The sequence below is a fragment of the Oncorhynchus masou genome, chromosome 21 (genome assembly GCF_036934945.1).
Source record: "Oncorhynchus masou masou isolate Uvic2021 chromosome 21, UVic_Omas_1.1, whole genome shotgun sequence".
Taxonomy (NCBI): domain Eukaryota; kingdom Metazoa; phylum Chordata; class Actinopteri; order Salmoniformes; family Salmonidae; genus Oncorhynchus; species Oncorhynchus masou.
Window position 1 is genome coordinate 38,536,955 of NC_088232.1, and position 20,010 is coordinate 38,556,964.

Sequence of the window (20,010 nt, forward strand, 5' to 3'; positions counted from 1 at the left end):
TTGCATATACACTGACTCTGGGTGCAATGAACGCAACAGAAGTGACACAATTTCATCTGGTTAATATTGCCTGCTAACCTGGATTTCTTTTAGCTAAATATGCAAGTTTAAAAATATATACCTCTGTGTATTGATTTTAAGAAATGCATTTATGTTTATGGTTAGGTAAAGTCGTGAAATGATTGTGCTTTTTTCTCAAATGCGCTTTTGTTAAATCATCCCCAGTTTGGCAAAGTTGGCTGTCTTTGTTAAATAGTCTTCACAGTTCGCAACGAGTCACGTTGCAGTTGATTTTGAGATGTTTGTTACTTGAACTCTGAATCATTTATTTGGGCTGCAATCTGAGGCTGGTAACTAATGGACTTATCCTCTGCAGCAGAGGTAACTCTGGGTCTTCCTTTCCTGTGGCGGTCCTCATGAGAGCCAGTTTCATAGTGCATGATGGTTTGTGCGACTGCACTTGAAGAAACTTTCTAAGTTCTTGAAATTTTACCGATTTCCCTGACACCTAAAAGTAGATTTATTTTTCTTTAGGAATGTAGTGGAGTAAAAGTTGTCAAAAATATAAATAGTTTTGTACAGATTCTGCAAAAACTACTTAAGTAGTACTTTAAAGTATTGTTACTTAAGGTTAGGGTTAGGGGAAGCTAATATGCTAAGAAGTTGCAAAGTTGCTAATTAGCGAAAATGATAAAGTTGTCCGTGATGAGATTCGAACGCGCAACCTTTGGGTTGCTAGATGTACGTGTTATATACCCACCCATCCACCCCGTCCTACTTTAGCTTTTGCCTTAAGTAACCTTCTGTCTTATGTAACTATACCAAAAGTAATATATCATACTGATTTGAGTGTCCCAGATTTTGGTTTAGTATGTTATGTCTAGTCTATGAGAGAGATGGCTTCAGAGATTAATTTGATTTCAGGTAGAGAGCGACAGAAAGGGGAATACTGTTGAAAGAGGGGCTAAAGAGAGCATATGACAGAAACTACTCAGTATGTCTGAAAGTACCCATAATGCATAGGAATATATCCAAGCCCTAGTGTCTCATTAGACAGATTGTTCCTGTGAGATTCAGGAAGTAGTGGGTGAGCGAGAAAGATAAAGAGATATTTCTCTATTCTTTCACCTGGGAAGTGAATTGAGAAGCTGTTCTCATTTCCAATAACGACCTGGCTAAGATCCAATATGAGCTGTACTGAAGTCTGTAATAAAATGGCAAATTACAGGAGCTTTAAGAAGTGGCCTAATAAGGACCAATGCCCCAGGGGGTTACACTGGCATTAAGGCCAGGTTAACAACACCTTCAGGGGGCTGAGTCTCTCTCAGTCAGCCTCTCAGAAGCCAACCACACCTCACCACTGTCCATCTGAGAGTGAGACGGGGCACATGGCGTTATGGCCGTGACATCACTGCTACAGTAGCCAGCAGCACCAATCCAGACAGAGGGCTGTGTCTGCTAGCTGTCATGGGCCCTTATTTACGACTGGACCACAATGCAGAAGTGGCCCATTTTCTTAAGCATGCGATGTAGCTGGCAGTTTACAATTCCCTTAGACGCACTAATAATCCATTAGGACTTCATAGCAAATCAAATGGACAGCATCCACAGTCGAAGTTGGAAGTTTACATACACCTTAGTCAAATACATTTAAACTCAGTTTTTCACAATTCCTGACATTTAATCCAAGTAAAAATTCCCTGTTTTAGGTCAGTTAGGATCACCACTTTATTTTAAGAATGTGAAATGTCAGAATAATAGTAGAGAGATTGATTTATTTCAGCTTTTACTTCTTTCATCACATTCCCAGTGGGTCAGAAGTTTACATACACTCAATTAGTATTTGGTAGCATTGCCTTTAAATTGTTTAACTTGGGTCAAACATTTCGGGTAGGCTTCCATAAGCTTCCCACAATAATTTGGGTGAATTTTGCCCCATTCCTCCTGACAGATGTTGTAACTGAGTCAGGTTCGTAGGCCTCCTTGCTCGCACACGCTTTTTCAGTTCTGCCAAATTTTTTTCCATATGACTGAGGTCAGGGCTATGTGATTGCCACTCCAATACCTTGACTTTATTGTCCATAAGCCATTTTGACACAACTTTGGAAGTATGCTTGGGGTCATTGTCCATTTGGAAGACCCATCTGCGAGCAAGCTTTAACTTCCTGACTGATGTCTTGAGAAGTTGCTTCAATATATCCACATAATTTTCCTCCCTCATGATGCCATCTATTTTGTGAAGTGCACCAGTCCCTCCTGCAGCAAAGCACCCCCACAGCATGATGCTGCGACCCCCGTGCTTCATGTTTGGGAGGGTGTTCTTCTCGGCCTGCAAGCATCCCCCCTTTTCCTCCAAACATAACAATGTTAATTATGGCCAACAGTTCTATTTTTGTTTCATCAGACCAGAGGACATTTCTCCAAAAAGTACGATCTTTGTCCGCATGTGTAGTTGCAAACCGTAGTCTGGCTTTTTCATGGCGGTTTTGGAGCAGTGGCTTCTTCCTTGCTGAGAGGCCTTTCAGGTTATGTCGATATAGGACTCATTTTACTGTGGCTATAGATACTTTTGTACCGGTTTCCTCCAGCATCTTCACAAGGTCCTTTTGCTGTTGTTCTGGGATTGATTTCACTTTTCGCACCAAAGTACATTCATCTCTAGGAGACAGAACGAGTCTCCTTCCTGAGCAGTATGATGGCTGTGTGGTCCCATGGTGTATATAATTGCGTACTATTGTTTCTACAGATGAACGTGGTACCTTCAGGCACTTGGAAATTGCTCCCAAGGATGAACCAGACTTGTGGAGGTCCATTTTTTTCCCCCTGAAGTCTTGGCTGATTTCTTTTGATTTTCCCATGATGTCAAGCAAAGAGGCACTGAGTTTGGAGGTAGGCCTTGAAATACATCCACAGGTACACCTCCAATTGACTCAAATGATGTCAATTTCCAAGCTGTTTAAAAGGCACAGTCAACTTAGTGTACGTAAACTTCTGACCCACTGGAATTGAGATACAGTGAATTATAAGTGAAATAATCTGTCTGTAAACAATTGTTGGAAAAATTCCCTGTGTCATGCACAAAGTAGATGTCCTAACCGACTTGCCAAAATTATAGTTTGTTAACAAGACATTTGTGGAGTGGTTGAAAAATGAGTTTTAATGACTCCAACCTAAGTGTATGTACATTTACGACTTCAACTGCATACCCGAGTTATGGTCGACTGGCCTAAAAACTATGCCATAGTGATAACGTAATAAATTATGACATTGTCACTTGGTTATCCAACATGATTGTTTGTTATCAAAGGGCAGGTTGGTTGTGTATTCAAATGTGTAACAAATCTCCTTTTCAAAGCGCCGTCCATTAATCAGCACCAGAAACCTATCAGCCTTAGATGTGGAGCACAATGGAGTAATGAGTAATCAAACGCAGAGAATGAAAACAGCCCGACACGGGGCTTCATCACATTAACAGAAAGTTATAATAAGATGAGCTATAAAAAATTGCCTGACTGACATTCTCAAGTGGATGGTGGGTGGTCAGATAAACCTTTGAACTTGTCCTTTGTCATCTAATCTGAGCGAAGGTGCCCTTTGTCGTCTAATCTGAGCGAAGGTGCCCAAGTTTGAATGAAAACCTCCATGGCCTCAATCAGGCAATCAAATGTATTTATAAAGCATTTTAAACATCAGCTGATGTCACAAAGTGCTATACAGAAACCCAGCCTAAAACCCCAAACAGCAAGCAATGCAGGTGTAAAAAAAAGAGAAAAATTCCCTGGAAAGGCAGGAACCTAGGAAGAAACCTGGAGAGGAAACAGGTTCTGAGGGGTGGTCAGTCATCTTCTGGCTGTGCCAGGTAGAGATTATAACAGAACATGGTCAAGATATTCAAATTTCCATAGATGACCAGTAGGGTCAAACAATAATAATCACAGTGGTTGTAAAGGGTGCAATGGCCTGAACACTTTGTTTGGCTGAAACAATGGAGGCCTCAAAAGAGTGGGGACATGAATATGCATTATTAGCAGACCACTGTTTTCCTATGACCACTAGGCCTACCAAGTGTGAGGGTGAATGGACATGACTTTGAACAATCCATGTCTATGATCTATAAATACAATTTGTGGACCAAAATAGATATTTTCAGACATACACAAAGGTATGTGAATTCAGCTATTTCAGCCACCCTCGTTGCTCACAGGTGTATAAAATTGAGCACACACACATCCATGTAATCTTCATAGACAAACATTGGCAGTAGAAAGGCCCTTACTGAAGAGCTCAGTGACTTTCAATGTGGCACGTCATTGGATGCCACCTTTCCAGCAAGTCAGTTCGTCAAAGTTCTGCCCTGCTAGAGCTGCCCCCCGTCAACTGTAAGGGCTGTAATTGTGAAGTGAAAACGTCTAGGGGCAATAACAATTCAGCAGTGAAGTGGGAGGCCACACAAGCTCACAGAACAGGACCGCCAAGTGCTGAAACGCGTAGAGCATAAAAATCGTCTGTCCTCGGTTGCAACACTCACTACAGAGTTCCAAACTGCCTCTGGAAGCAACATCAGCACAAGAACTGTTCGTCGGGAGCTTCATGAAATGGGTTTCCATGGCCGAGGAGCTGCACACAAGCCTAAGGTCACCATGCGCAATGCCAAGCGTCGGCCGGAGTGGTGTAAAGCTCGCTGCCATTGGACTCTGTAGCAGTGAAAACGCGTTCTCTGGAGTGATGAATCATGCTTCACCATCTGGCAATCCGTCAGACAAATCTGGGTTTGGCGGATGCCAGGAGAAAGTTACCTGCCCAAATGCATAGTGCCAACTGTAAAGTGTGGTGGAGGAGGAATAATGGTCTGGGGCTGTTTTTCATTGTTCGGGCTAGGCCCCTTAGTGCCAGTGAAGGGAAATCTTAACGTTACAGCATACAATGACATTCTAGATGATTCTGTGCTTCCAACTTTGTGGCAACAGTTTGGGGAAGGTCCTTTCCTGTTTCAGCCTGACAATGCCCCCATGCACAAAGCGGGGTCTATACAGAAAGTGTTTGTCGAGATCGGTTCGGAAGACCTCAACTGGCCTGCACAGAGCCCTGACCTCAACCCCATCTAACACCTTTGGGATGAGAGCTAGGCCTAATCGCCTAACATCAGTGCCCGACCTCACTCATGCTCTTGCGGCTGAATGGAAGCAAGTCCCCGCAGCAATGTTCCAACATCTAGTAGAAAGCCTTCCCAGAAGAGTGGAGGCTATTATAGCAGCAAACGGGGAACCAACTCCATATTAATGCCCATGATTTTGGAAGGAGATATTCGACAAGTAGGTGTCCATATACTTTTGGTCATGAAGAGTATATTCAACATGTGAGTCATACCACATCTATCCTGCTCCAATCCCACACTAGAAATGTTGGTGTAACCCAATGTTAACACACAATGTTCCACAGAACGCTAATGAAATATTTACCACACGGACCAGGCCTCTGAAATTTTAATGACGCTTGTGGCATGTGCGGGGAAATGATTGCGATGCGTTAACGTGTGGTATCGCTGTCTGCTTCCAAGACCTGTTTGGATTCATGGTCCAGCAGTGCATTCTCCCATCCCTACATTAGCCTCTTAGTGAAAGGTACTGTGGGCAAATAGAATTGGCTGGCCTTATGCAAAACAGCAGGCATTTAGTGGGAATGCTAATGATTAGCACAGGGTTACAGATGATCACAGTTATCATTCCATTATGAATGTGCTGAAGAGTCAAGGTTAGTTACAGGGACAAGAGTGAATTCATTTGCCCTCATCTCTGCATTACAGCCATATTCCAATCAATGTCATTAGAATCATAATTAGGATGGGGCTTTTATGAAAAAATGACAACCAGTACCAGACAGTGTCGCATGCCAATCTTCCCTCTGTCAGGATAGTTTCTATCTCTCAGGATAGTTTCTGTTTTCCCTGCAGATTAAGGTAATAATATGGCTGTGAAGATTACAGTAATAATACAGCTGCGAGTGGGTGTCAGTTTGGAGAACAGGAAGAGTTTGATAAATGTATGTGACACACGAGGGGAGCGCAGAGGGAAGGGTAGAACTATGGGGGCCTCTCCTCTACAGTGTGAATGGTTAGCAGGAGCAGATGGAGTTCTGCCGTACAGCTGCCGTACAGAGACGGACACGGCTGTTCACCTGGGATTACCTCCTCCTGGAATAGCAGAAAACTCCCAGCTCTGTCTGACGCCCCTTTCTCCCCCCTCTTTTCTCTCATTGTCTTTCTCTCCAGCCTTCCTCAACCCCACCCCTCCCCCGGGCTGACAGCAGCTTGTTGTGAAGTAGGAGTGAATGAGCAGGGGGAGAGATGGGGGGAGGGGGAGGGGGGGTTCCCTACTACCTGCAATGATTAGTGGGGGTGGGATGGCAAGAAAGAGGTATGAAAAAAACTGGGTAGAAAGAAAATGGACTTCTGTGTTGGCAACAGCCATCTCTAATCTTAGCCCCAGGGCCACACTGTGCAGTCAAGCGGGCTATTACATGGCAACAATTAGGGGTCCGGAGCATAACACCTGGTCCTCCCCATTCTGGCCCTCCACTAGCAGCTGACTGTACAGTCTCATCGCCAGGTGGTCCTACTTCAATGATATTAGCTAGTCACTCGAGGGTTAATCAGGAGCCCGTCTTAGCCCAGTGTGGCTGCATGGAGCCCATTCAGTAGCCGCAACCCCATCCCCAGCACAGACTGGGTGTCTTTTTAAGTGGATGTACAGAGACAATGTTGGTTAGAAAACTTGCTAAAACAAAGATCCCTGTGAGGGTGGCCAGATAATTAACCGATGGACTGAGGCATATTGGATTCCTGGTCTCCATCCTGTTTAGCGGCTCGCAGTGCGTCCATATACAGTGATGGATTATAATCGGCCTTTTCATAGATGCACAAAAACAGATGGAGGAGCCGGGAAGTGCTATACATCTCTGCAGACGGCCACAACAAAGTAGGGGGAGGGAAGCAGGATTTTGTCAAAGTCGGCAGATACAAGAACAAGTGGGTGCAGCTAAAGCAGCCAGGGCCTTATCTGCCTGCACAAAGGCCATTCCATCTATATCCCCCTGGCCCAGAGATCTGAGAGTAAATAACACTCATTAGAATGACAATACCTATAGATTTGTAGCCCAAACTGCTAGAATTTCATCAATAGTAATTAGTGGCTATACATAACTAATGAAGATGTGGACAGCATAAATCTGAAGAGCTCAGGGTCTTTGTTTTCCTGACAAATCCTTTTGGAGGAGTGCAGGTCTGGTAAACCAGGTTTCTGTTAACATTTAAAATGGAAAACATAGAGAGGAACATCTACAAAGATCGCAAGTTGTAAGTCTAAGTCTAAAAAGGTTTAGAAAAGGTTAAAAAAATGCTGCACTACAAATACATCTATAGCTGATTACCAGATGATCAAATCAAGCTCTCTCTTTGTCCAATGTAACAACAGTAGCACAGCAAATACATGCAGAGCACCAATAGTGCCAATCACAGGAAGGCCTACTGTACAGGACGTTGCTCTGTGGCCAAATCAATGGCTGGCACTTCACGACCTACACAGACTCTCTGCATTACCACATCAAAGGGCGCTTTCTGGAAGAAGGGGCGGAAAATGCACTATACACACTTTAATGTTTTGTTTTTGTTGGTCTCTATGTGGAAAATTCCATTTAATGCAAAAATGCAAATGCTCAGGACAAGGACATCCTCTACGGGGAAACAATGGAGATAGGCCAGAAGAAGAGCATGCGCTGCCTTTGAACTGTTTAAAGAGGCAACTTATAAATAATCAACTAATTCCTCTTTAAAATAACCAATTAAGGCAGTGACATTAAAGGCAATGGAGCAAATCTTCAGACAGTGGTTCTAGTCTCATTATGATAAAAGAGAATTGAAAAGCTAGCATAATGCCCAATTTAGGACAAAATTTAGCGAGGTCAAAGGTTTCTTAACAAAAGAAGTCCCTAACCCAGGGTCACATCACAGAGACCGAGTGATTCCTGGGGTAATGGATGAGTGACATTTTGCTGACATTTCCCGGTAGCATTGAATACGGGCCGTCTCGAGACGGATATCGTGGATATCCTTGAATGCGACAGAGAAGAGCGAGCCCTGGTCTTTTCAGGGGACATTCTCAGTGCTATGGACGGTGATGACGAGAGACTGAGATATTGAATGGTAATCACTGGAGCAGAGATAATGGATGATTGAAGGCTCTCTCCGTGACGCTGGAGGATTTCAATATCAGAGCAGACCTAGAACGGGGATCCTTATCAGGGCAGGCGTCAGACAAAGAAGAGTGAAATATGGGCTCCAACATAGGCACACGACCACAGCGATTAGCAAGAGGATAAAAAAAAATGCTGGCAAACAAAGAAGCCAGCTTTATCTTGACAAAGGCTGTCCAGTGCCTCGTTGAAACAAGAGATAGAGAAGGAGAGAGAAATGGAGAGAGAAATGGAGAGAAGGACAGAAAGAGGGGTTTTACATATTCTTTCCTTCATCTTCTACAATATATCAAGCCGAAGGAGACAGGAGTGTAACAGAGCCCAGTGTTTGAGTGCTCCAGGCCCACTGATTCTGATGAGGAATAATGGACCAAGCAGCAACCCTAGAAAACTCTCCGGACCATTCCAGCGTCAGGGCCTTCACAATCCATTCACACATATCCCATCAACATGGACACACACACACACTTGCTTTTCTGCCAAGAGCGTAACAAAAGAAAATACAAATCCTATTTATGCCTAGATTCCAAGTGCGGAGGCTTCCCAGGAAAGCTCATTAACCCTCCCTCAAGAACCCCGAGACAAAAGAGGGGAAACAAAACCAAACTAATCAATGAAAACGCAGCCATTGTAGGGGAAACAAGAACAAGCATCCATTTGTATAACCTGAGAGGGCTAACAGCTTTCCTTTAGTGGCGTTTGGTTGGCTGGCTGGCTTGGGGAGGGGAGGAGAGGAGAAAGTTCATTAATTAAACAGGACTAGGGGAACAGATGGAATGGCTAGCTAAATGCTAATCACTTAAAGCAGAGAGGTTTTAAACCCTCCGTAGAACCACACACACAATCAATCACTAGTAACATGTCCTTTTCACTGAAATGTACTGTGGTACCGGTACGGAGTCAGTGAAAGGCAGAAAGGACGGCCATCCATATGCAAGGACTCAAAGTATTGATACAACGTAATGCTGGGGCTTGATAATTCACAGAGTAAAACAGTAGACTACACACACAGAGTAGGACCACTGCTGTCCACTGCTATGACCGCTAACAAAGCCAAACACTTAACATGAATAAACCATCAACACCAATCTTGTCAGAGAAAGACTTTTCAACCAGGGATTCCTTTAACGCATGTTTTTCTCCACAAATCAATAGATCAATTAACTCCATAACAACAAGACATATGGAAGAATGGCCCAGGGTTTAATAGCGTGCAACAGAGACAGCTTTCACAGTTATTAGAAGTAGGGGTGTCTAATGGCTACCGAACCCCTCCGGGGTTTACTCCTGACAAGTTCATAATGATGGTCCCAGTAACGCTACCTGACACCTCACACCTTCCAACTGGGGCTGGCTGGCTGGTGGGAGAGTAAGGGGGATCCCACGCAGACCTGGCAACCTCTCTGCCTTTCACTGCACTCTTACAAACAGACAGATGTCAGGCATGAATGCATAACAGACGGAGCAGGGAGGGGAGGGGCATGGGTTCAAGTTTAACGATACCAAATTGACATGAATGGACATTCTTTCAGTAACATTATACTGTGTTGTAATGTGTAAAAACAGGGATCTGAAACATTGAGTGTCTTATCAGGTTGGCATATGTATTGGAAACAACATTTGGTTCGTGCAGCAACTGTGGATGGCGCATCTTTATTTGTAACTTTTACAAGCTTACAACTTCAAAGACCAATTCAATATTAGCTCGATCAACACGATCACAAATTTGAATGGACATTTTTTTTAAACGACGCACTACAATCAAATAAAGGCATTATACATTCTTCCATTTAAGAGGCTATGGACAGTTTAACTTCAGTACCCATAACACAAACTCCAACAAAACAGACAAATAAGCAGCAATTTATTTTTGGGACTAAACCACCCTTACCCCTCGTCCTCTCTGTGTTCTTCTCATGCCCAGGATCAGTGCACAAATACAAACCGTGTGTGTATGGCATTTAAGGGCCCTGCACTGTCATCAAGCCCCTCAGTCCCTGCTGTCAGCCGTCTGTTTCTATGCCTGCTCTACCTGTGTTTAAGAGTCTGGCCCTGCTCTGCGCTCCGCTTAGTCACCGGCTCCAGGGCTTTCACTGAGGGTGCGTGAGAGACCCCTTTTGTTAGAGGTAGTATTGGGGGGAAGAGGGAAGAAGATTTTTTTTTTTGTAATGCTATGAGTCATTCTGCATTAGCAGTGGGGGAGGGAGGGAAGGGAGGGGGTGGAAAGGGAAGAGAATACTTTTGCATGAAGCTAGACGCCATATGCCATCCGGCCAGGCTGCCTCCTGAGTCAGGGCTGGGTTTGACAGGCCTGTGCGTGCCCCCTCCCCCCCCTAGCCCTCCAGGCCCTTCTTAGCCTCAGTGGCAGAGCTATCTGCTGTTCGGAGACTGAGCGGGCGTGGAGTGGTGGTGTGTGGGTGCTGGGTGGGAGGGACTCAGTGATCTGAACACATCGGACATTGTCATGAGCCCCAGGAACAGCTGGTCAGCTGGAGAGGTGTGGGAGCAGTCGGAGAGCGGAGGAGTGGAGGGAAAGGCAGTGCGCTACACTGATAATGGGATTAGGTTAAAACATTCAGTAAAATGGCATAAAGCCCAACCACAGGCCCCTTTCCATCCAGTCCCCGGCCCCCACCAAACTCAAGCCCAGCCTATTGCCTAGGTAACTTCACCCAAGTCCTGCTTCACCTAACAACAGTCTCCAAACCAACTCACCTCCCTCAGTTACCCCAACCTACCTCCAACCTGCCTAGCACTGCAGGCCCAAAGCCTGCCACAGATTTCTTGGGTCCCATTGGGTCAGAGTGGTCCCTGAGAGCCAGACTGTGACAGAGCTGGACTGGACACATACAGTAACAATACCCTAAACTAATAGAAGCAAGTGGCTCTTCTACACGACATCACAACCCCTCTAAATAGAAGGCAAAGACAGAGGTGAGTTAGAGCTGTACACATCACTTCTCACTGATAGGCTTATGGAAGAGGGATGTTGGCTAGTTATCCACAGCTCAGCTCACCCCTCTTAATGGGCCAGACCAGTATAGAGCTCACACTGTGCCAAGCCAAGCATTCAGTTCACAGGGAGATGGCTGCAGACTGGTGAGTGTTATGGCACAACAGCTGGCAAATAAAGGCATATCAAGCAATGCTAAATAATACATGTTCAGCTACACTAACATGACAGCTTCCATTCATAACCTCCTTTCATAGACTGAAGCATGCTTTCATCTTGACTAGGTAAAGAATCTTCTTGTACTAAAGAAGACATTGTTATCCATGTAGGGACAATGACAAAGGGAAACCAAGCCTTATTCAGAGGAGAGTGAGAATACAAACACTCAATACTACTAAAACCCTAATTAAACATGCATGGCCACCGGGGAGTAGAAAAACTACAGAACGCAGTAGGCCAATATCAACTGCAAGAGTCTCACAGATATGTTTTTATGAGCAGGCAAAGGCTGAGCTACAGAGCTGGTAGAGTGGTATGCTATATGAGGCTGGACCTGTATCACTGTGCTCTGTTAGGTGGACAGGAGTCCTAGCTTCCACTGGGCTCTGTTAGGTGGACAGCAGTCCTAGCTTCCACTGGGCTCTGTTAGGTGGACAGCAGTCCTAGCTTCCAGTGGGCTCCGTTAGGTGGGTAGCAGTCCTAGCTTCCACTGTGCTCCGTTAGGTGGGTAGCAGTCCTAGATTCCACCGGGCTCCGTTAGGTGGGTAGCAGTCCTAGCTTCCACTGGGCTCCGTTAGGTGGGTAGCAGTCCTAGCTTCCACTGGGCTCCGTTAGGTGGGTAGCAGTCCTAGCTTCCACTGGGCTCCGTTAGGTGGACAGCAGTCCTAGATTCCACTGGGCTCCGTTAGGTGGACAGCAGTCCTAGATTCCACTGGGCTCCGTTAGGTGGGTAGCAGTCCTAGCTTCCACTGGGCTCCGTTAGGTGGGTAGCAGTCCTAGCTTCCACTGGGCTCCGTTAGGTGGGTAGCAGTCCTAGCTTCCACTGGGCTCCGTTAGGTGGGTAGCAGTCCTAGATTCCACTGGGCTCCGTTAGGTGGGTAGCAGTCCTAGCTTCCACTGGGCTCCGTTAGGTGGGTAGCAGTCCTAGCTTCCACTGGGCTCCGTTAGGTGGGTAGCAGTCCTAGCTTCCACTGTGCTCCGTTAGGTGGACAGCAGTCCTAGATTCCACTGTGCTCCGTTAGGTGGGTAGCAGTCCTAGCTTCCACTGGGCTCCGTTAGGTGGACAGCAGTCCTAGCTTCCACTGGGCTCCGTTAGGTGGACAGCAGTCCTAGCTTCCAGTGGGCTCCGTTAGGTGGGTAGCAGTCCTAGCTTCCACTGTGCTCTGTTAGGTGGGTAGCAGTCCTAGCTTCCACTGGGCTCCGTTAGGTGGGTAGCAGTCCTAGCTTCCACTGGGCTCCGTTAGGTGGGTAGCAGTCCTAGCTTCCACTGGGCTCCGTTAGGTGGGTAGCAGTCCTAGCTTCCACTGTGCTCCGTTAGGTGGACAGCAGTCCTAGATTCCACTGTGCTCCGTTAGGTGGGTAGCAGTCCTAGCTTCCACTGGGCTCCGTTAGGTGGACAGCAGTCCTAGCTTCCACTGGGCTCCGTTAGGTGGACCGCAGTCCTAGCTTCCAGTGGGCTCCGTTAGGTGGGTAGCAGTCCTAGCTTCCACTGGGCTCTGTGTGGTTCACTAAGAAGAGGAAACATGCCTCTCCCCTTGCTACTACACTGCATGTTCCCCACAATGTCACCTCAAAATGATGGCACTGTGGATAGCAGCCGTTTTTTCCCGGTTATTTTGTATGTTTTTGTGCGCGGATCTAAAAAAAATTGTGTACAGTACATAATGTTTCTGTCATCATTTCCTATGACCAGAAAAAGCTTCTGGACATGAGAACAGCGATTTGGATGAATATTTCTACTTGAATGAGTCGGAGGCACAGGACATACTGCTCACCCAGGACCAGGCCCTAATGGACCAGAATCCAAAAAGGCAGCATAAGAAAGGGTGACGTGCAGGCATCACTCTGAATTTCAAGCTTCTGCCTCTAACCCTAGGAAACTACTTTCCAACTTTTCCTCCCTCCTTAATCCCCCAACCACCACCTCCCTCTCCGTGGACAACTTTGTCAACCACTTTGGAAAAAAAGGTTGACGACATCCGCTACTCAGTCACTCAGCATTTAGAGACCACTTGTCTCACTCACACAAAACTACCCTACGCCTTGACCTCTTTCTCCCCTCTCTCTCCAGATGACATCCTGCGACTAGTGAGGTCTGGCTACAAGACAACCTGCCTGCTCGAACCCATCCCCTCCTCCAGACGATCTCTGGAGACCTTCTCCAATTCCTCATCAACTCATCCCTGGCCACTGGCTGCATCCCTTCTGAGTTCAAAATGGCCCGTGTTGCTCCCCTCCCCAGGAAACCAACACTCGACTCATCTGACGTCAAAAACTATAGACCGGTATCCCTTCTTTCTTTCCAAATCACTTGAGCGTGGTGTCTCCGATAAACTTTCTCGTTATCTCTCTCAGAACTATCTTCTTGACCGTAACAAGTCAGGCTTCAAGACGGGTCACTCAACCAAGACTGCTCTTCTCTGTGTAACGGAGGCTCTCCGCATTGCCAAAGCTGACTCGCTTTCCTCTGTTCTCATCCTACTAGATCGATCCCTGACTTTGACACCGTGAACCATCAGATCATCCTGTCCACCTCCTCAGGGCTGGGCGTTGCAGGCTATGCACACTCTTGGATTGCATCCTACCTGGCAGGCCGCTCTTACCAGGTGACGTGGAGAGGATCTATGTCTGCACCACATACTCTCACTATTGGTGTCCCCCAGGGCTCGGTTCTAGGCCCTCTACTCTTCTTGCTATACACCAAGTCACTCGGCTCCGTCACATCCTCACACGTGGTCTCTCCTATTATTGCTATGCGGATGACACTCAACTACTTTTCTCCTTCTCCCCTTCTGACACCCAGGTGGCAACACGCATCTCTGTGTGCCTGGCAGATATCTCAACTTGGATGTAGGCCCATCACCTCAAACTCAATAAGATGGAACTGCTCTACCTCCCGGGGAAGACCTGCCCACTCAAAGACCTCTCTTCACGGTTGACAACTCCACAGTGTAGAGTATTGCTCTCCCTGGAACCCTGGACAACACCCTGTCGTTCACTGCAAACATCAAAGCAGTGACCCGCTGCTGCAGGTTCATGCTCTACAACATCTGTAGATTGAGCATGAGGTTCTAATCCAGGCACTCCAGGTACTCTCCCGTCTGGACTACTGCAACTCGATGTTGGCTGGACTCCCGACTTGCGCCATCAAACCCCTGCAACTTATCCAGAATGAAGCAGCCTGTCTGGTTTTCAACCTTCCCAAGTTCTCTCATGCCACCCTGCTCCTCCGCACACTCCACTGGCTTCCAGTTGAAGCTTACATCCACTACAAGACCATGGTTCTTACCTACAGAACAGCAAGAGGGACTGCCCCTCCCTACCTTCAGGCTATGTTCAAACCCTACACCCCATCTCAGGTCTCTAGGCCCTCCCAGCTCCTGATCAGCCCAGTCCAAGCTCTTCTCTGTCCTGGCACCCCAATGGTGAAATCAGCTCCCCCCTGAATCTAGGACAGCAGAGGGACAGAGTCCCTGCCCATCTTCAGAAAACATCTGAAACAGTATCTTAAATATCCTCTTCCTCAGCTCGATCCACAGATGATACAATTTATGTTGCACTCCACACGGCCCTTTCCCACCTGGACAAGAGGAACACCTATGTGAGAATGCTGTTCATCAACTACAGCTCAGCGTTCAACACCATAGTTCGTCACTAAGCTAAGGACACTGGGACTGAACACCTTCCTGTGCAACTGCATTCTGGACTTCCTGATGGCCCACCCCCAGGTGGAGAGGGTAGGTAACAACACATCTGCCACATCTTCACTGGCTGCATCACCGTTTGATATGGCAAATGGTTGGCAACCTGACAGCAAGGCGCTACAGAGGGTAGTGCATATGGCCCAGTACATCACTGGTGCTGAGCTCCCTGCCATCCAGGAGCTCTAAAACTCTATAAAATTGTCAAAGACTTCAGCCACCCAAATCATAGATTGGGGTGCTAACCAAGACTAGACGGCGCAAACACACATTACACCGGTTTTAAGGTCTCTGCACTGGCTGCCTGTGAGTTTTAGAATTAATTTTAAGATTCTTCTATTGGTTTTTAAATCAATCCACGATTGTTCACCCAAGTACATGTCAGACATGTTTTCAAGTTATGTATCCAGTAGGTCCCTCATGTCCTCTAGCACTGGCCTTCCCAAAACAATCCCAAAGCTTAGGACCAAGAGGCATGGAGGCAGCCTTTAGTTATGTCCCCAGCCTCTGGAATAGCCTGCCATAGCACATGAGGGGGGCTGAAACCCATATATTTAGCTTTGCTTTTCCTTAGGGAGCTTTTTGTTGTTCAGTTTGTGTCATTTGTTTTTATCTTATGTTTGCTGTGAAGTAAATATTTCAGCTTTTATTTTCCATGTTTTTTATTCCTTTTTGGCTGTAAAGCACATTGCGTTGCATTCCATGTCTGAAATGTGCTGTATAAATAAAGCTTGATTTGATTTGTTAGACTGTTTTCTGCTACACCAAGTCTGGAACCAACAGGACCCTGAACAGCTTCTACTCCCAAGCCATAAGACTGCTGAATAGTTAACCAAACACCTGGACTATCTGCATTAACCCTTTCTTTTTTTTACTTGTCCCATATGCTGCTGCTACTGTGTATGCTCCATCACTTTATTCCTAGTTACATATCTACCTCCATTACCTCATACCCCTGCACACAGACTCAGTACTGGTACCCCGTGTATGTAGCAGAGTTATCATTACTCACTCTGTATTTATTATTACTTTTATTATTATGTGTTAAAACTTTTCTATTATTTCTCGATTTTCTTTCTCTCTGTATTGTTGGGAAGGACCCGTAAGTAAGCATTTCACTGTTAGTGTACTCCTGTTGTTTACGAAGCTGGTGACATAACATTTGATTTGGATTTGAAAAGACCGGCTCACGAATGGCCATGGGCCATAGATTATGGCTATTGATCGCTGCCTGGAGATGGATCGCTCAGTGTGTGTGTGTGTGTGTGTGTCTGTCTGTCTGTCTTAGGGGAGGGGAGTAAGGGCAGCGCGCAAATGCTATTGATTCTGTCCGGCAGGGAGGCTGCGTTTCAGAATGAAGGTCAGCTCTACTTCGTCTCACTTATTAAAGGCTCCTGCCACCTAAACACACACACTATGAGTGACGGCACATCAAACCCTAGTGCCTGTTCCTGAGAGAGAATAACACTCACCGACTGTTGGATAAAGCCTCCAGTCAGAAACCCAACAGGCTACGTGCCAGCAGAGGAAGTCCACTCAGAGACACTCCTACTATAGCCACATCACTTCCACATGGTTGGAAATAAATGACACATCAGATGTCAGGGAAGTTCATAAAATTCTCTCTCTTATTAATGTATGATTGATATATGGAGTGCTACTTGGATAGTGAGAGCTTTCCCATCTGATTATTATCCTCTCTCATGTAATGTCCTCACCACCCATAATGCATCTCCACTGACAGTGGAGTAGACAGCCAGCCAGCCAGCTCGCTGCTCAGGGTTCATACAGGGTGACTATTAGGACTCACACAGCCAAGGCAGCTGCCTCTTCCAACAAGGCCCTATCAATAATAGATTACATTATGTATGATTTCTGACGGCCTTGTAACATGTCTGTGGGGGCAGGACTGTCTTTCACATTCAATAGCGCTGAGGGCTCTGAAATAATATTACTGTGTTGTCACTGACTATATAATGCTGTACAGAGCTTGAGGAGAATGACACACATAAATCCACTTTTACAGACATCATTCAAGTATGTCCGTTGGTCAGTGTTTTGTATCACACAGACAAACACACACACTTCTCAATTTGCAATGGTGCACAGTCCGCTGTAGCAGAAAGGAGGATGTCTGTGTGTGTTCTCAGGTGATGTGGCTGGTGGTCATTTTTCAATACAAAATCCAATTAGCCGCAGTGATGATGCAGCAGAGCGCCTGGCTGCTGGAGACCTCTCCAGTTCTGTGGAGGAGGGAGCGGGAGAGAGGACACCACAGAGCAGAGCCCCACAGCGCCAGGCCAGCCTTTATTTGGATGCACAGGGGTCATGTGGCTTCTCATTGAAGAAATATTAAACTAATTACCTTGAAGAGTGGCCTGGCTACAAACAGCAGATTGAGGAGCGCCAGGGCATTGTGAGGGGGAAATGCTGGATCGGGATTTAATCTCTGCTACACAAACAGACAGGTCACTGTTCTGACTTGTACAAAAAACATTTACAACAGCAGCCATTTCTGTGACATAATCAGAGGAAGGAATGGGTCTTGCCTGTGGCTCAAGTCTAGATAAATCATTTAGTGCTGGTATTACTGCTCTTTGTTGAGGTAATATATCTCAAATAGCATTCTAAATTGTATAATTTCAAACATTGTTCAGAAAACAGAGTGAACTTCATTTACTGGTAGGATTAAAAAAATAAAAATATTTTTACAACATAGTTTGTGGGTGTGTTTCACCAAGTCTTCCAGCCAGGAGGCCCAGACACACACAGAAACCAGTTGGCACTACCAGCATCCATTGGCTGGGAGGCTCCATTTGTCAGCTCATCCTCCAGACCTGCAGTGTGTGGGGCCTCAGCCTGGCTGGCTACTTCACACTGCCAACGCGTCAGCCTAGCCAGCCCAGGTCAGCGCTTATCTCATCTCATAGATACGGCTGTCATGCTGCTCTCCACCTGCTAAGGAATGCCAGGTACGCCTGGTCTTTCCCAGCCCAGTGCTGGCTCCCCTCCTCTGGGCTTCCAGTGTAAGCAGGCAGGCCTGTGGCAGCTCAAACCATCTCACCCTGGAGTAATTCACTTGGCGTCTGGTAACCGGCATCTGTCACTCTGCTGTCCCACTGATGCCCCCAGGGACCTTGAGAGGGGCTGATATGAGGCTCGCTGATGGGTGGGTTTGATGGGACACACACACACACCCGTGTGCATGCACATACACGCAAGCACAGAAATTCTACAAATATCAAACACACAGTATGTATAACCGCACCTGTAGCCCCCAAAACAGTGCATGTTTTCACCTTAAAAACAACTCTGCCATTACTGCCCACTCCCCTTGCCCTTCTTTCTTACACACCGCAAACCAATGAGCACAACTTGGATCCAACCTCAAAAGCTGGAGGTTGGGTGTTTCCATAGTGACCGGCAGAGAGATACTGTGGTGAGGCTAGTCTGTATACCCTGTTCCTGTCTGGCGAGGGGCAGAGCAGCAAGGCTTTATGGGAGATTAGACCCCCCCCCCGAAGCCCGCTCCAAAAAACAACGTCCCTCCCCTCTCTCAGACCTGCCCTCATTCACATGCAAATTAATCCCCATCACTGATTACGCTTGTCTTAAACCAAGTGACATGTACAGCTGGAGTCAGACCCTTAACAACAGGCAGGCTGTTACAGGGACAGTAGATGATGCATGACGACTCAGTAGAGTCAGTAGATGATACATGACGACAGACAGGTTACACATAAGATCACCACTACAGACCTAGACAGCCACATCCATCTGCACATGTTACTGAGGGCTGTGTAACACAACTCAAACCAGTGCGCAGCTAATCGCTGTATGTTAATCAGCCAGTGCATCAAGATCAGTGTCAGCGCTCAACCATGCAGATCAGCAAACACAATCCACATGTGAAATAGCCTGGGCAAACCACTGGCAGTGCTAATGCCATTATCACAACAATCGACCCGTTTATAATTTAAATTCTTTCATATGAACATTGTGAAGAAGATTGTGAGGAATAACAGAAATACAAATAAACTTTTATATACAGCTAGCTAGCTGTATATAAACGTTTATTTGTATTTCTGTTATTTCTCACAATATTCACAATGCTAGATAGATAGATAGGTAATTGGTCAGGATCTATCCATCTTTGAATATAAAAATATACCCTTCCTCGGCCTACATACCTGCTGAAGCTCTGTGATCAGACAGGACTGTAGGAAAGGTAGAGGCAACAGAGTAAAGAGTAAACAGAAAGGATACAAGCTCTGGTAGAGCGTCAGGCAGGACTTGACAGCTCTGCTGGCGTTGATGCAGGTGGCGCGCACCAGACTGGGCAGCAGCGTTCCAGTGACGATGGCCCCATTGAACAAAGGCCCAAAGAAAGGGACCTACAAGGGGAAGGAGGGAGAGAGAGGGATAGAGGGAGAAAGAAACAAATACGAAGAAAGGAGAAGTTAGTTAAGATGTTATTCAGATAAAATGCTATAAAAAATGCTGGTTAAGTCATAAAATCATATGAAATGAGTGTGCTTTGAAATGCGCGAGACATCTCAAATAGGCACAGGGTTAGAGTTAGGTTTGAGCGATTAAGGTTTGAGTTTTGTTATTTAGCATGACAATCACACACATCTAATGCAAATCAATGTAGAGTAAGAGACATGACTGTCGATACCAGAGAAAAAACGTTTATTGAACAAATACAATGGAAGTTCTCTGTGTTTGAGAGCAGCATGCATATGTGTGTGTGGTTGGTGTGTGTGACACACGCGTCTGCTGATGGGTTTTTGGGGAGATCTTAAATCTGCTGAGTTGAATAATCGTTGACCTGGAATGTGACGTGAATGTCAGAGCCCCTTCATAAACCCTGCTGTCTACTCTGCATGG

General features: G+C 46.1%; 1 protein-coding gene across 3 annotated transcripts in view; it reads right to left on the reverse strand.

The window, feature by feature from the left end:
• The window catches only part of LOC135508322 (ral GTPase-activating protein subunit alpha-2-like), a 227,279-nt gene that overhangs the window by 27,027 nt on the left and 180,242 nt on the right, over positions 1 to 20,010 (reverse strand). For all 3 annotated transcript variants that reach the window (XM_064928424.1, XM_064928422.1, XM_064928423.1), the window contains one exon: positions 19,387 to 19,514. In XM_064928424.1, the coding sequence (XP_064784496.1) occupies positions 19,387 to 19,514 (128 nt within the window). The remainder of the gene's footprint in view (positions 1 to 19,386; positions 19,515 to 20,010) is intronic.